Source organism: Lynx canadensis, chromosome C1 (assembly GCF_007474595.2).
Source record: "Lynx canadensis isolate LIC74 chromosome C1, mLynCan4.pri.v2, whole genome shotgun sequence".
Classification (NCBI taxonomy): Eukaryota; Metazoa; Chordata; class Mammalia; order Carnivora; family Felidae; genus Lynx; species Lynx canadensis.
This window is the reverse complement of record NC_044310.1, coordinates 192,696,198-192,713,950: the sequence shown is the minus strand read 5'-3', so window position 1 is coordinate 192,713,950 and position 17,753 is coordinate 192,696,198. Positions and strand designations below refer to the sequence as shown.

At 36.3% G+C, this 17,753-nt stretch overlaps 1 protein-coding gene across 6 annotated transcripts in view; it reads right to left on the bottom strand.

Moving 5' to 3' along the window:
• CREB1 (cAMP responsive element binding protein 1) overlaps positions 1–17,753 on the bottom strand; it is a 60,973-nt gene that overhangs the window by 11,151 nt on the left and 32,069 nt on the right. For 5 of the 6 annotated variants that reach the window (XR_003971121.1, XR_003971122.1, XM_030326977.2 and 2 more), the window contains 3 exons: positions 15,026–15,168; positions 10,423–10,605; positions 8,279–8,429 (listed from right to left, as the gene is read on the bottom strand). Coding sequence is in view for 4 of the 6 variants with exons in the window: in XM_030326977.2 (XP_030182837.1) it covers positions 8,279–8,429; positions 10,423–10,605; positions 15,026–15,168 (477 nt within the window). In the remaining 2 variants the exon portion in view is untranslated. Of the gene's footprint in view, positions 1–8,278; positions 8,430–9,262; positions 9,326–10,422; positions 10,606–15,025; positions 15,169–17,753 lie in introns of those variants that run through there. The other variant, XM_030326978.1, reaches the window with a different exon arrangement.

The window sequence follows — 17,753 nt, the reverse complement described above, 5'->3', positions numbered from 1 at the left end:
GTCATAAAAATGCCAAATAGGTATAACTGGTTGATGTCATTCAGGTTGTATCTTTATTTTCTATCATTATTGAAGAAAAGAATGCTGAAGTTTTCAACTATGATTACAGATTTGTTCCATTCTCTGTTTAGTGTCATCAGCCCTGGCCTACTGTATGTTAAAATTGTTAGGAACATACACCTACTCTAGTAGAATTAGAGGCCTATGATAATAATGATATTATTATTAGAGGCCTATAATGATAATAATTTTATCATTATACAATGTCCTTTATCCCTGACAATGTTCCAACTTCCTTTAGATTGCTATTTGCATGGCCTACCCTATTCTACCCCTTTCCTTCCAATCTACCTATGCTTCATATTTGAAAGGAGATTCTTATAAATAATGTATAGTTAGGTCTTGGTTTTTTAATCTGGTTTGTCTTTTACTTGGGTTAGACCATAGTTAGCAACCTGTGACCCATGGGTCAAATCTTCATAGTCTGTTTTTAATAATTTATAAATTTCTAGCCAGACTAACCAAGTGTGTGTGTGTGTGTGTGTGTGTGTGTGTGTGTGTGTGAGAGAGAGAGAGAGAGAGAGACAGACAGACAGACAGAGGGAGAGGGGGAGGGAGGGAGGGAGGGGGAGAGAAAAACCACAGATTTTCAATATTAGGAATCAAATCCCTACTAGTCTTCTATACCCATCAAGAAAACCAAAACCAAAAATCCAGAAGTATTTAGTTATAAATCTAACAAAATGTATGTAGGATCTATATGCTAAAAAATGTAATTGTATTCATAGAGTGGAAGACACATACTTTGAAAATGCAAAGGAAAGAGAACAGTCCAAGCAATTCTGTAAAAGAGCAAAGTTGGAGGACTCACATTATCAAATTCAAAACTTACTATGAACTACACTAATCAAGACAGCATGGCATCAGTGAAAGCATAAACACAAAGACCAATGAAACAAGCTAGCCGGAAACAGACCCACACAAATACAGATAGATGATTTTTGACAAAAGTACAACGGGAGTTCAACAAAGGATAATCTTTTTAACAACTGATGCTGGAACAAATGGATGTCCACACACAAAACATGAATCTTGATACACCTCGCACCTTATACAAAAGTTAACTCAATAGGGATCATAGACCTAAACGTAAAACATACATTGTAACACTGAATAGAGATCAAGTAGAACTCTCAAACACTGCTGGTGGGAATGCCAAATGATACAGCCACTTTGGAAAACAATCTGGCAGTTTCTTGTAAAGTTAGATATACACTTACCATTCCAGCTGGCCAGCCCACTCCTAGATATTTACTCAAGTGAACTGAAAGTTCATATTAACACCTGTATATATTTATAGTAACTTCATTCATAATGCTCCAAAACTGGAAACTGTGATGAACGTCAAGGTCAATGGACAAACAAACCACAGTAAAATCATACAAGGCAGTACCAGGGGTAAAACCAACTACTGATCCACGCAAGATAATCAATGAATCTTGAATGCATTCTGCCAAGTCACAGAAGCCAGATCCTAAAGGCTACACACTGTATGATTCCATTTATATGAGATTCTGGAAAAAGCAAAATCCAAAGGATAGAAAATAGTTCAGTGGTTTTGAGGGTATGGGAAAGGGGGTAGAAGATTAGCATGTGGGTATTACATGGGATTCTTTCTAGGATGGTATAACAGTTCTGTAAGGCACTGTGGGGGTAGAAACCTGGTACCATACATCTGTCAAAACCAACAGAAGATAAAAAGTAAACTACATGCAATCCCAAAATTGAATGAAGATGATGACAAATCTAACCATACTGTAAGTGTGATATAACCTCACTGAAGAAGGTAAAGAAAAAAGGAAGAGACCCAACTCAATAGCTTTGAAAACACTGGTACTTTAAGGCTAAGAACAAAAAGAACTGCACATACTGTATTGTAATTGGTGAATCTGTTTCTCATGGATGTACAAGTTAGCAATTCAGTAACTATTTTAAATGTATACTACACTTAAACAAGTGTATAAATATACTTAATGGGAAGCCAAGTTTCTGGTCAGAGAAAGAAGTTATAAATAAGCAAAGTGGAGGAGACTAAAATGAACCCTGTGGCTATAGATCAGAGTCAGAGAAGCTAGTATGAATTCATATTTATTTTAGTAATATACAAATACAGAAATTTAGATGTGTGCATGCATCGGCTAGTACACATACGTATTTAGTGACACCACCTTTTGAGAGGGCCCAGAAGTGCGATACCTGGTAGCAAAGAGCATAGGTGATGCCCTCTTCTTGATTTCTATGTACCATTTTCCAATAAAAGGAACTTAGGAAGAAATGGTTAGTTCCAAGGCTAAGGCAGGGAACACACAAATAAGAAGCTGAATCTGGACAATCTTGTAGTGTCAGACAATAAGGACATGTTTAAAAAAAAGGGGACATGTCAAAAGGATAAAAGGAAACCAACTTGTAAGAGCTCCCAAAAGTCAAAGCTGGAATAATCTGAACATAACAAATAAATAGTATTAAGTTATAGTGCAATTTATAAAGTAAGTATCCACAATATATTTATTTATACATATAAGTAAGTAGGGAAGAAGGGACAGATTTTCCTTATATAAGAATTCCAGTTAATAAATGTATTAGGGACAGGGGAAATAGAAAAACCCTCATCTGAATATCACTAGTGAATACTAAAATTAATGGGCAAAACTTTAAAGAGAAATAAGGTATCTGCACAGCCTTCAAGTCTCTCCCCTCAAATATACCAATTACTATGGTGGTTTTTTGCCTATGACCATAAATTCTTTGATATTCTCCTTTTTGACTTTCATCTCTCTTTGAATGTGGGCTAGATTCAGTGATTTGCTTCTAAGGAATAGAGTGTAAAACTAGAAAAATGGTAACTCTGCAGGAGACACCTGGACCCCACTTTAACCAAGGAATCAAAGTTAACATCACCACCACTAACAAGTCATACTGGTATGCGCTACCTCAATACAGTATGACAAGAAAGGCACGTTACACCTCTGTGGTATTATCCCTCCAAATCCATTACCTCAGTCTGTAAGAAAATGTCACATAAGCCCACCCAAACCGAGGGATATTCTAAAAGAAACCTGACCACTACTCTTCAAAAGTGACAAGGCCATGAAAGTCAAAAGAGAAAGCGTCACAGTTTGCAGGACATGAGTAGGCATGGTGACTAAATGCAGTGGGTAGGTACCCTGGACTGGATTCTGGAAGAGAAAAGGGATATAAGTGGAATAACTGAGGATATCCGAATAAAGTGTACAGTCTGTTTTATAGTATAGTATTATGGTATACAACACTACGTTGTATACTACACCATATAACATACTGACTGTGTTAATATAACATATAATATGCTGTCATATACCCATAGTATATGACAGATGTTAGCTTCTTAGTTTTGGTAACTGAAGCCTGGTTATGTCATATGCTAAAATCAGAGAAAGCTGGATAAAGAGTATCTAGAATTCTGTACTACTTTCACAACTCTTCTGTAACCTAAAATTATTTAAAAATAAAAAATTAAGAACTATACATTAAAAATATATTATTTATTTTTGCACATATATATTAGGGAAAAAATTATACTCCAGAATGTTAACATTTTGGGTGGCACAATTAGTGATGATTAAATTTTTAGCTTATGTTTTCTAATGTGCTTGTATAATTAGCATGTTTCACATGTGTAATAAAAACAAAAGTAGGGGGCACCTGGGTGGCTTGGTCAGTTAAGTGTCAGACTTCAGCTCAGGTCATGATCTCATGGTTCATGAGTTCAAGCCCTGCATTGGGCTCTGTGCTGACAGCTTGGAGCCTGGAGCCTGGAGCTTGGAGCCTGCTTTGGATTCTATGTCTCCCTCCCTCTCTCTGCCCCTCCACTGCTGGTGCGCGCGCTCTCGCTCTCTCTCTCTCTCTCTCTCTCTCTCTCTCAAAAATAAACATTAAAAAAAAAAATAAAAACAAACAAACTCGCCCCCACCACCCAAACAAAGTGGGATTATACATACTCTCTGGTAACCTGCTTTTTTCCACTATGAACATCTTCCTATCTCAATAAAAATGCCATCTATATATTCTTAAATTTATTTATTTTTTTAAGTTTATTTGAAAGAAAGTGTGCACGCGTGAGAGAGCGTGAGTATGAGTGGGGGAGGGGCAGAGAGAGAGAGAATCCCAAGCAATCGCCAACCTAGAAGCATGGAGCCGGATGCGGGGGCTGATCTCATGAACTGTGAGATCATGATCATGAAACCAAGAGACGCTTAAGTGACTGAGCCACCCAGGCGCTCCCCTCCCCCCATCTCTATTCATTCTTAAAGGTTGATTGTATGTGGCTGAATGTATACAATGTGTACAATGAACATGCCTTAATTTACATGGCATACCCTTCAATTGTCTGGAATTTTTCCAAAACTATTTTTTTTTTACCTCATTTCTAATTCATTTTCTATGAATTTGCCTATTCATATCCTTAACTCTCTTCTGACTTGTCAAATGTTCCTAGTTTGTTTGCTTTGCTACTGTATCTTTTGCTTGGCTAAACAGGGGTTTTATATTTTCATACATGTAGTCAAACCTGTGTAACCTTTACGTTTATTACTTCTGCCTTTAGGAAATCTATTAAAATCCTCCTGCATTCTAAAATTATACAACAAGGATAGTGAATTGTATTACTGTCATAATTTTTTACTCCTCCCTCCCCAAGCGAAGAATACACAAGTGGATGCCATGTTCACCCCCAGCAAGCAGATGATTTAGAAAGCATTGCCTTTTCCCCTTTGCTGCACAAGTGACATGCTTTGTCAGAAAAGGTGCTTCTCCTTTAGTTGGGAGCATGTGGAAGAGGGCCAAGCAGCTGGCTAGCAGCTGTCAAATGTAATGTGAGGAAGAGGCTTTGTTGTTCTCAGACACTGAGATTTGGGGTTTTTTGTTATTGTTACTGCAGCAACAAAAAGTAAAATAATAACCATCTGTCCTTTCTTTTAGACTTCTTATCACTTATCTTCATTTTTGAGTAAATGGTAACTTGGACGGTGTAGAATTTGGGGAATGACAACTCTTCTCATCAAAGTTCAATTTAAGACAGGCTGTGTTTGAGGTACATAAGGGACATTCATCCTAGGGAGTATGCTCAGGACAGCGCTCCTCTAACTTTTCCACCGAAGTACCCTTAATGGGCAGAGCAAACTAAAAATGGGGATTCTGGGGACACAAGCCAAAATACCACTGCTGGTGTGAATTTCTTTTAAATTTCTTACCTTACAAATGTTTATTTTGCTCAAATTTTTGTGAACTAAACATTGGAGGAAAGCATTCCAAGTTTACTTCTTGGGGCTACGTATATCTCAGCACACTGGCATGTGCTTTGGTTTGAGAGGCACAGCAGGAGAGAGCTGCAGGCTGGAATCCGAGAAGCACCATGCCCATAGGCTTTCGCGCCAGACATAATAGGCTCAAATCTCAGCTCTACCAAGTTTTCTGTTTGTTTTTTTTTAAAGATTTTATTTTTAAGCAATCTCCACACCCAATGTGGGGCTTGAACTCACACCCCCAAGATGAAAAAGAGTCGCATGCTTTACTGACTGAGCCAGCCAGGCACCCCTGCACCAATTTCTTAAAAGGTGTGACCTTGGCAAGACAGTTAACTTCTCTCTGAAGTATAGCTCCTCTGTGAAGTGGAGATAAGCTTCTACTCATTGTAGGTAGAACTAATATGTAAAGAAACTAGGTACAGTGTCCAGCATAAACTGGCCCCTAATATTAAAAGTACCTCAGGAAAAAGGTCAAAGCCAAAATATAGAATCAGGAGACAGCAACATATAGGTGATACCTAAAATAAATACACGGGTATAAATGAACGTCTTAAGGGAAAACTTCAAAAGTAGTCAGAAAACCAGGTGAATGAACCAAAGAAGAGTTCAGGAGAAAAAGCAGATAGACAAAAATGTCAAATATTCCATAAAGGTAAAATGAAAAGAGAATACTAGATTGCCAAGTGAGAAGGAATCTGTATCTTTTAAAGACATAAGAGTGGTGTGGTGGTCACAGAAGCCACATTCTAATGAATGGAAGTTGGAAAAGTAGCAGCAGCAGTAACATGGGAATAAAGGGAAAAGGGAACCATAGCAGAGTCAATGGGAAGTTTCCTTATAGTGAAACTAAATCCAAGACAAAGTATTTTATTAAAGAGTCTGTGGTAAGTCAGGTAGCTTCCCTGAAGATCTCAGGCCAGCAAAGGTTGTTAGGAACTGCAGTTATGTATGCCCTGTCCCTAACTTGGGGTGTATGTATATGGGGGGAGGGGAGGGGGTGGGAGAGGAAGGGGCGAGACATAAATTACATGGATAAAAAAGGAAATTTAGTCTGCCAGCCAAATTAACAAGTTTTCATACATAGGCAGCTCTCTGCTATATACAAGAGAGCAGACAAGAAGCTATACGGTGCTGCCTCCTTACCCACTGATTATACCGCCTCTTAGTCTTTTCTATATAAGGGGAAACATTTCTGGCCCACAGAGCCCAACTACATAGACACAACATGAAGTCCTTCTGTTGTTTTTATCATCAAGAGGGTTTATCTTCCATCGAATTGCTCTACTGTGTCTTGATTAGAACTGGTTTCTTTACTAAGCGCTACTGTTTTAAATTTTACAACCTGGCCTTTACTAAAGACTTCTTAATCGGACTTACTTCAAATTTTTGAAAGGGTTAAACATCTCTTTACAAACATTTTAAAACTGAAAAGATTTAAATACAAAGTTTAATTTATATTTTAAAATATATTTAAATGAATGCAGCTTTTAATGCTTCTGTTATAATTCCTAAGGAAAATCACAGACTGATGGAGCACAAATAAAATAAGCCACTTGGCATATTTTGAACTCTTTTCCTAATATCCCAGAAAAAGCCCTGCCATTTCTCATAGATGTCATTTACTAACACTCTATAACAGCTAAGAATATTTTAGGAACAAAAGAGGTTGAACTGAACAGAAACAGGAAACTTCATAAAAACAAATATTTCGAGGGGTGCCTGAGTGGCTCAGTCAATTAAATGTCGACTCTTGGTTTCAACTCAGGTCGTGATCTTATGGTTCGTGAGATTGAGCCCAGCATCAGGCTCTGCGCTTGACGGTGTGGAGCCTGCTTGGGATTCTCTCCCTCTCTCTCTCTCAAAATAAATAAATAAATAAATAAGTAAGTAAATAAACATTAAAAAAAAATTTCAACTGCACATTGCAGTTACAAAGTGCCTTTAGAGGAATAGGATACTTGTCCCATAGAGCAGCCCTTTGGGCAGGTGGTGGAATCTCGTTTTACAAAGAAGAAAACTGCAGCTGAGAGGGTTAGTGTATTCTTCCAAAGTCACAGCAAAAAGGGCAGTCCAGGACTTGCATCCAGACAATCTAAACTCAATCCCTACATTTCTTTTATCTCATCACAGCGTTTGAAAAATCTTGGGATGAACAGCAGAGGAATATTTTCGCCAATATCAAATGTTTAGATCTTTATATATACCTTTATTTTCATTCTCTTTGCTTTGTCTTAAAGTCATTTCCATATTAAATCCTAAGCTAAATAAATAAAAAATACTAAAGTAAATGTAATAAAAACATCTTACTGTTTTTTTATTGACAAAACTACTTACAGCTATGAATTTACTTTATGAGAATTACTTTACCCACATTTCATAGATTTTGATACGTAGCAATTTCATTGTTGAAGACTAACTCTAAGATTTTATCTAAAAACAAGGTATTAGAATTAATCTATTTCTGAAGAAACCTTTAGGTGTTAAACTGTTAATTTTCAATAAAGATGGTATTCATTAAAACAGTGGCCATCATACATTTACTTTATTACAAGTAACTTACTATAAATGAAACAATTTTAATATCCATACTTGAACCTCTTGATCTTCTCGAATAAGACTTGTCATGAAAAGAAACAATATTTAAATAACCTAGCTAGTTGGTTAGAGCATAGTGAAAATATAGCAGAGTTGTGTATTAAATCTCTCATGGAGAAATTACACAAAAGAAAACCATGAGTAAAGATTGACCCATAATCCCATTAACCATTTCGTAAGTGCTGCTTATTAAATAAAGAAGTTTCAGCAACATCCATCAATTCTACCAGAAAAAAAGCTCAACAGCAAGATCATATTCTCAGCAGACTTAAAGACACACGTCTGGCGGAATCTGAAGACGACCTGACCTCCCACAATCTGAGTAAATGCACTGTATGTACCTGTTCTTCATGAGGCGAACCTCTCTCTTTCGTGCTGCTTCTTCAGCAGGCTGTGTAGGAAGTGCTGGGGAGGATGCCATAACAACTCCGGGGGCAATGGTGCTAGTGGGTGCTGTGCGAATCTGGTATGTCTGTACATCTCCAGAGGCAGCTGAGAAGAAAAACCGTGAACGTGGTGTAAAGACACTGAAGCACCGTGACTTGGTAAAACTACGCTGTGTCAATCATCAATCTAAACATACATTTTGGATTGCAAGGGAAAAAAAAAGAAGGAATGTGATTGTAACTAAAACATTGAACTAATCAGCCCTCTTTGGGTCATTACTGACAAATAATTTCCAATTTAATGTATTTATTAGTATAGACACGTGGGTGAAAGAGGCCTTCACCTATGTCTTCTGGGTCTTGTATTTATCTTTCATTGGAATGCAGTTCTATTCTGTTAACATGCTTACCAACCTTAAGTCTAAAAGGTAAGTAGGGCACAGCTTGGATGATCTTCCTAGATAGAGTATACTCCTCAATGTCTTCCTTTGATATTGGTAAATTCATATTAAAAAATTTCAAGTAGACTCTTGCCACGACATAAAAACGACCATGATTTTTCATAAAATAGCAAAATGGAAGAGAAAATAAAGCATTATGGTCAACTATTATAAATTTCTAATTGAAACAAAACTGTAAGTATGAAAACGTGTACCACGTGATGCCAATTATATTACTTGTTTTAATGTAAATGCTAATGGCTAAATAAACCGAAGTTTATTTTTCTACCTAAATGATCTATCACTTGTGAAAAGAAACACAACCATTATTTGTCAAACTGCTTCTAGAAACAGCTTAGGAATATGCCCTCCTAAGAATAAAGAACCTAACACTATCTGAGAGAATTTAAAGGTCTGTATAAAATTAGCCATGTTAGTCATTAATTTCAATTAAAATGTGTAGTCTGAGTGGAAAAGATTTATATACTAAACATGTTACCATCTTCAAACTGACGTTCAGAATTCAAATTCACTGACATCCTGCTTTACAATTTTTGAGTACCTGCATGTAAAGTGAAAAGGTGTTTTACTGCCATTAATAAACAAAATATTATCTTCTTCAAATATTATTTGTTTAGTAATAGAATATATTCTGTAAATACATTAGGGCCTTTTAAATAAATGATGACTCTCTAGTTGGGTGTTTTAGGATTATTCAAAAATTATTATCTATGGTGAAGGGGTAAGATGATCACTACCTAACAGAGGCAAAATATATTATTATTAATAAAAATATTTTTAGAAACAGATTTTAAAAGTATTTCCTCAACATGCAAGTTTCAATCTGGCATAAATCATACTCTTAAAATATTCAAATAGATTCAAAGAAAAACGGTCAACTCCTATCCGTAAAGATTCCTAAGACCAATAAATTATTTAATTTAAAAACTAAAACAAAGCAAAAAAAGCTATTTCTACAGTCATCAAGGATTTAACTACTACTTCTTCTCTATAGACCAGTAGACTTACAAACTGGTATAAGATATTTCAGAACATACTGCTTTCATTTGAAATAAAAAATGATGATCTTAGAAATTAGGATGTCAATTTCTTGAGTAAGAAGTAGAGAAACAGATTATTTAGTAAGTTCTATACCCAATGTGGGGCTTGAACTCACAATCCTGAGATCAAGATTGCATGCTCTACCAACTGAGGCAGCAAGGTGCTTGGAACCTCTGATGATTCTTAGCAGTGATTTAATAAAACTCTTATTTGACACATGAATAAAAATGAGGCCCAGAGAGGTGAGTCCTACTCAAGATCACACAGCAAAACTATGCAGTTAGATCTAGAATCTAGCTTTCCTAACTCCTGATTTCACTATCTTTCCTTGTAACCTACCCTTGTTTCTCCTATCCCCAAATGCTGGAAGTGTTAAAGAGGTTATATTTTTTAAACTGAAAATAGTTGTTTTTATGCCATGACATTTGGGTCCAACTGGAAAAATAGAAGAGTTTATGGAGAACATTATCTATAATGAAAACAAAATTAACTACATTTTCACAGTGCTCTGTAGTATCATACTTACTTTATCTGAGTTTATAAAATTTTTACCCTTTCAAAGAATTTACCACACCTATGAATTCTGAATTCTCTTACCTTGAACAACAACTTGGTTGCTGGGCACTAAGATCTGCTGTCCGTCAGTGGTCTGTGCGTACTGTAGAATGGTAGTGCCCGGCTGAGTGGCAGCTGCATTGGTCATGGTTAATGTTTGCAGGCCCTGTACCCCATCGGTACCATTGTTAGCCAGCTGTATTGCTCCTCCCTGGGTAATGGCAACTAAAACCCAATGGATTTTATGGTTATCAGTTTAATTAATACCATATCAAACTTTTACAACACACTACATTCAGTAGAATAATGTGTAAGACCTGATCTAGGAGAAGTTATTATAGCAAATGACACGGCCAAGAAGGATGTGGTAGGATTTGGTAGACTCAAGGAACTTTCTGTTCAGGAGACCCATACATATCCTATTGCTAGAATATAAATGCACTCTATGAACCATATTGTAATTTACAGTAACACCTGTTAATAATTTAAAAAAAAATGAATGAAAAATGTTAAATTCCTTTGGAAGTGGTTGGTTCAGAGGAGGTACCACTTTGTGATCCATATTTCCTTTATTCTAGTCTTAATTACGCAATATTTTAATTGTTTAATATTCGCTATCCCACTAGAAAGTAAATTTCTTGAAGGCAGAAAATGTGATTTTTCTTCTCTATTTTCACATAGTTAGCAAAGAAATGGGCAGTAATAGGCACCCAATAAATGGCTGTTTTAATACACAATTAATAAAGCAGTTCAGTAGCGCATTCTGTTCTCTAACTCAGTTAGCAATGCTTAAACTGTAACAAACATCCACTCAGCGAAACTGATACATCCTGTGAGACTCATTTATCATAGAGTATCTCGCCAAGTTAAAAATTAGTGCTCAAGATCAATCATTTAGAAAAACTATTTAACTGCTATTTCTGTTACATATCCAAGCATCTCATACAGGATCCTTTGATTATTCACTAATTAACCACACTTGTCATTCACCTGTTATGAAGTAATCAACTTTGGCTCATACTAAAAGATATTTCACTTTATTAAAAAAAAAAATGAATTCACCTTCATACTACAGTAGATGGAAAAGTTAAGAGAAAAAGGTAGGTTATTTTATTTGAACAAAGCAATCCTTTAGCTACCAGCATTAAGTTGGTGGTTGGATCCTCTCGAGATACTCTCCCTCTTAAAAGTTTTCCAGAAAGAGGACTAAAATCACAGTATTACATATAAAATTGCATAATGGATTTTAACTGAATAAGTCAACATGTCTGACTTATGCATTTTACTTTTTTATTTTGTCTGTTAGAAGGGAGTTATTTGGGATCAATTATCTGCCAGCTCTAAGAAACTAATATGCTGAGTCATCTGTATGAGCAACATTGATTAACTACTGTTCAGTCAAGAAATAGTAACAGTAAGTAGCTATGATTTGCTTTAGCAAATGATAAATGATACCTATTGGAAATTAAGATACTGGCATTTATAATCCATCTACTTTAGCTAAGTCTGTAAGTTTTACTTCTCTTAGGCAATTAAAAAAAAGGAATATGTAAGAACTGTATTGAGATTAAAATGGCAGGTAACTTGAAAGAATCAGAAGGGGAACAATCAAACCACAATTTCTTCTTGGCTACATACCAATGGACTCAAGGTGGGAGAAAAGAAGTAGGAAACTAGGTATCAGCAGATCTGGGTTCTAGCCCAGGTTCCATCAGTACACTGTTATTTGAATCTGTCATCTCTTCTGCAAAAATATCCGGTTCTAGCCATACTAACTACAACTATAAAAATCAAATGAAGTCATATATATGAAAGTACTCTGAAAACAAAAGTCTGATCCTATCACACATGTTTTTCTCTGTACTATTTATTTATATACTTGATTATTCCAAAAGGATTTGGGATGGCTTTCAATAAAACTAAATTCATTAAAACAAGAAGAAAAAGATAGAAGTCAAGTAACTGATGTGTCTCTACCACAGAGATTCTACCAGAAAATCTAGAGGAAGAATACAATTAAACATAAACTCAGCTGAGATTCTGAGTAAAGTGAACATGAGGAAAACATCATAGGTTATAGTTGTATTTAGTGAAACAAAAGATTCAAGTTCCAAATGATAGACACTTGTGTTTCTAACTTAGAATTCCTCAAAAAAGACTTTATTTTGCTACGAACAGTGAACAAAGTAATGGATAAAACTACTAACAGCATTAAATTAAAAAAAAACCAACAAAAAAACAATGTATGGAAGGAATACAAACTGGTGCAGCCACTGGAAAGGGAAATTGGGCAGGATGTGCTTTGATTCAACAATTGCACTCTTTTTAAAAAAAATTTTTTTTTTAATGTTTATTTATTTTTGAGAGGGAGAGATAGCATAATATGGGGCTCAAACCGGGAGATCATGATCTGAGCCTAAGTTAGACACTTAACTGACTATGCCATCCAAGTGCCCCAACAATTCCACTCTTTGGATGCTATCCCACTGAGACCTTATCACATATGTAAGAATGTTCATGTCTTACTGTTTAAAACAATAGAAATGTCCTAAATGTTTACCAATGTGTGTGTGTACGTGTATGTGTGGGGGCGGGGGGGGGGGGCGGGGGATGTTTAAATAAAAGTTACATTTATATAGTGAAACACAATGTAGCTGTTGAAGAAATTATATATATGGTACATAAGTAATGTAGGTCTCACTTGTATAAAAATACTGTACATGGTAACATATTTATGTATAAATAAAATGAGAAAGAATGGACAGATATATACCAAACTCTTACTACTGGGGAGAGATGAAAAGGATTAAGAAACATATAAATGTTGTATATGTGTCAAGAGCATAATGTTAAATCAATTCCATCAAGGAAATAGGTGTATACTCTAAGAGAATAATGGATAATGCAGTAAAATTTTAAAAATCTCAAAGTATGAACTTTCTAAAACTAGCAATTTTCAGTTGCTGGGACAGAGTGGTATGCCAAATTAAACATCTACATTTCTGAATTTGCCTTCCCTATTTGAGATTCTATATGCCTTTTCTCTAAAGAGCATGCTCTCTAGTTCAAGTGAGATTCCCTGCACAACTGAATTACTGTTACTAACAGGAGTGTGGTGTATCCCTCAGGTTTCTGTTGAAGTACAGAGAAAAGTAAATGTCATATATCAATGTCTCAGAACACACATCTTGAATACTTCAAATTATTTGGATATAAGGGTTACAAAACCCACAGACATGTATATAGATGGTACCTGTTTGTCTCCGCCAACAAAGAACTCAAGAAGGAAAAAAGGTGACTGAACTCCAGTAAGCACAGTGTGAACAAGAAGCTTAGTCAAAAAAACGCTTTCCTTCTACTCACTTTCAAAAGTTTCAGCTTCAGGACAGCTAAAAAGTCTGCTACTTAGGAATCTGTTTTTAATACAGTTGGAATGCAAATTAGTTATGTAAACAAAGGGTGAACTATACAAAAACTATTAATTTGGGACTCAAACTTTTATACACATTCCTGACACAGACCACCCCTGGGCATTAGAAAATTAATGCAACAAGGGAGTGTCAATGAGTACATTTAATTTGCAATAAGGAAGAAAGGGGGGGAAACTACATAATGGCAAGCAATGGATTTTTTTCAACTTTATTTTGAGACAGAAACAACACGTGTGGTAGGGGTAGAGAGAGAGAATCCCAAGCAGTCTCCGCACTGTGAGTGTGAAGCCCAATGCGGGGCTCAGACTCACAAACTGTGAGGTCATGACCTGAGCTGAAATCAGGAGTTGGACGCTTAACCGACTGAGCCACCCAGGTGCCCTTAGGAAGTACTGGATTTAATGAACACATCAAAATGAATAAATCTATGTGTGAGGCACTTAAGGAGGCAAAAGATACTGGGAAAAGACAGAAAAACACACCATTCACACAAATGCCTCTGATCAAACAAAAGCAGAGCTCAAAAGTACTCTGTAACAGATTTGGGTGAAAGATAAGGAGAGAGACCTAAGTGTCAGATAGAGACATGACAGAAATGGAAACTTTGATAATTTTGCAAAAGAAATCTTTGCCTTCTCTGAGCCCAAAGGCCAACTGTGCTCTAATTTTGGCAGTCCTTATGTTTATGCTATCATAATTCACTATATTACCTTTTACATTAAAAAGAATGATTTGAATGTGTTGGTAGACTATAACCAAGCCTGTCGACATCCACCACAAGACATTAAATATGATTTTAAAATGCTACTTTTAGAACGGAAAGTGAATAAAAATAAACCGTTTTTATCCTTAAACATAATCAGAGAATGGTTATCTTATCTGAAAAAGTATGTCCTCTATGACCATCATATATCACACGAGGACTACAATCTAGAGCTCCAAGCAGCGATTCAAAAAACTTTCAAGACTCTCCCGGTGTCTGCACAAAACAAAGGACCACCTAAAGGGCTAAAGTGCTTGAGTCATCCCAACAAAAACCCCGAAGAAAAGAAAATACTTCTGTTCCAGAAGTCTGCACAGTGAACAGTAAAGGAAGTGTAATTGATCACATCCAAGACTGAGGAAAGAGTTGGTACTTGCAGGATTCCTTTAAGGAGAATGCAGCCATTAGTGTTTTGGTCTCACTTTCCAAAGCAGAAATATCTTCTACTCACTGTACTGTCCGCTGCTCGTTTGGTAAATCGGAGTTGGCACCGTTACGGTGGTGATGGCAGGTGCTGAGGTCTCCTCTTCAGACTTCTCTTCTTCAATCCTTGGCACTCCTGGTGCATCTGAAGACAAGTCATTCAAAATTTTCCTAGAAAAAGAGAGAACTGTATTAACTAAAATAAAAGTAACATTTACTGGCTAAATACAAATAACAGGAAAGGAAAATGAGTGGAAAGCTGCTAGTGCTTAGGACAGCAGTTTAAAATGTAAGAACAAGAATAAACCATAAACGGATGAGGAATCAATGTGTCAAAATGAAATCATACAAGGACTAGAAAAAACGATGAATTTCTCTTTAATTTGAATGTAAAGGGAAGCAATCATTCAAAATCTAGGTGTAAGCAGAGGTTAATAAACTTGATTACAGAAAAAAAAACACACAAAAAAAACAAAACAAAACAAAATAACCTTTTGTAGGGCAAAGAACACCAAAACCAAAGTCAAAAGATGATCAACAACACTAAGAAAAAAATGTTTACATATATTACAGATGAAGGAGCAATAGCCCAATATATAAAGAACTCTTAAAATTTAGACAGGGTGTCTGGTGGCTCAGTTGGTTGAGCGTCCGACTTTGGCTCAGGTCATGATCTCATGGTTCATGAGTTTGAGCCCTGCATCAGGCTCTCTGCTGTCAGCGTAGAGACTGCTTTGGATCCTCTGTTCCCCTCTCTCTCTGCCCCACCTCACTCGCTCAAGCTCTCCTTCTCAAAAATAAACATTAAAAAAATTGAGGCCAAAAAAAAAAAAAAAAGAATTAAAAACCTGACTTTAAATGTCTCAACTTTCAGACTGGTAAAAAGTAAAAAACCCGTGAGAAAACAGACACTCTCATTGGTGTGAGTATAAATTGGCGTACAACCCTTATGGAATGAATGTGATGATGTAACAAAAGTATGTTTACACAGCAATCTTACTTGTAGGAACTTACCCTTGAGATATACTTCCTACAGTACAAAAATACATACACGTAAGGTTATTCATGGTAGCGCTGTTTGTAACTGCAAAATACTGAAGACTATCTATATGCCAACATGTTGGAGAGTGGCTGAATAAACTAAAGCTCATCCAGGTGAGGAGTAAAGCACATACGTTTTGTATATGAAAGAAAGTGAAAATAACATGTTTGTTCTGGTATTCTAGAAAAAACTCAGAAAGGATAAACCAGATAGAGTTTCATGAAATTACTTAATCTACTGAGGATGGGTAAGAAAGAAGTAAAAAAAAAAAGAAAAAATTGGGAAGGGGCACTTATAAGTGTGTGGATGTTTTTGTACAATTGTGACTTTTGGAACCATGTTCATGTTTTGCATATTAAAAAATAGTATCAACAAGGATGGAGGAAACATTCTAAAAAGGAATACAAATAAAAGCAAATTAACCTTATTGTTATTTCAAACGAGTAACATAATCACAGAGGAGGGGAAAAAAACTCAACTCATGCAATTTTTGACATCTTAAATTTCTACGTTCCATCCAAACTCTGCACACACATTTTGAATAAGTACTGGTCTTTAGAGCAGCATTTTTCAAACTCAGGTCACAACCCGTATGTGGACCATGGAAATGGTTATGTATGTTGTAACCAACGTAAAACAAAAAACAACTGAACATCACACGTAATACGGTGCTGTATTATTTGCTTCAGATGCCTATATATGTGTGTACCTGTATATATATACACCTATGTGTATATGAATTTGAAATAATAGTATGTATACAGAGAGAAAACTATAAAGATTTTTTCTTATTGTGGATTGTAGTAAAAAAATAAAAGTTTCAAAGCTACTACTTTAGACCTGCATATAATATAAATCTACTTCTCTTTTGCCTGAAGCTAGTAATCATTCTTGTCTTCTCTTTCCAGTTTCTAATACTGTTGCTCCAGACCGTCTTGGTCATTCTTGTATCACAGAGATACAATTCACTTTCTCTTAAAGTAGATTCGAGATGTGGTCTGAGCAGTGGGATTAATTCCTTCCCTTAATCTAGACATTAGGTTTTTACCAATGTAGCCTTATGTTATATTGGCTTTTTTTTGGCAACTGTATGTATCTGTTAATGATAATTAAGTAACATAATTACGTTTCTAAAACAATTTTTTTTTTTTTTTGAGAGACAGAGAGGGAGGGAGGGAGGGAGGAAAGGAAGCAGGGAGGAAGGGAGAGAGAGAGAGACATGCTTGAGTGCAAGTGTGCACCAGGGAGGGGCAGAAGAGAGGGAGAGAGAATCCTAAGCAGGCAGGGCTCGATCTCATGACCGTGAGATCATGACCTGACTGAGCCACCCAGGTGTCCTGAAAACAAATTCTTTTTTTAAAATTTTTTTTTTTCAACGTTTTTTATTTATTTTTGGGACAGAGAGACACAGAGCATGAACGGGGGAGGGGCAGAGAGAGAGGGAGACACAGAATCGGAAACAGGCTCCAGGCTCCGAGCCATCAGCCCAGAGCCCGACGCGGGGCCCGAACTCACGGACCGCGAGATCGTGACCTGGCTGAAGTCGGACGCTTAACCGACTGCGCCACCCAGGCGCCCCTGAAAACAAATTCTTAATCTAGAATCTTGCACTTGAATAACTGGTTTGATTTTAAACTCAAGTTCAGAAATTCTGTAATTATCACCAACAACTGACAGTCTGTTTCCCCGGGCAGCTATGATCCTTCAAAGTACT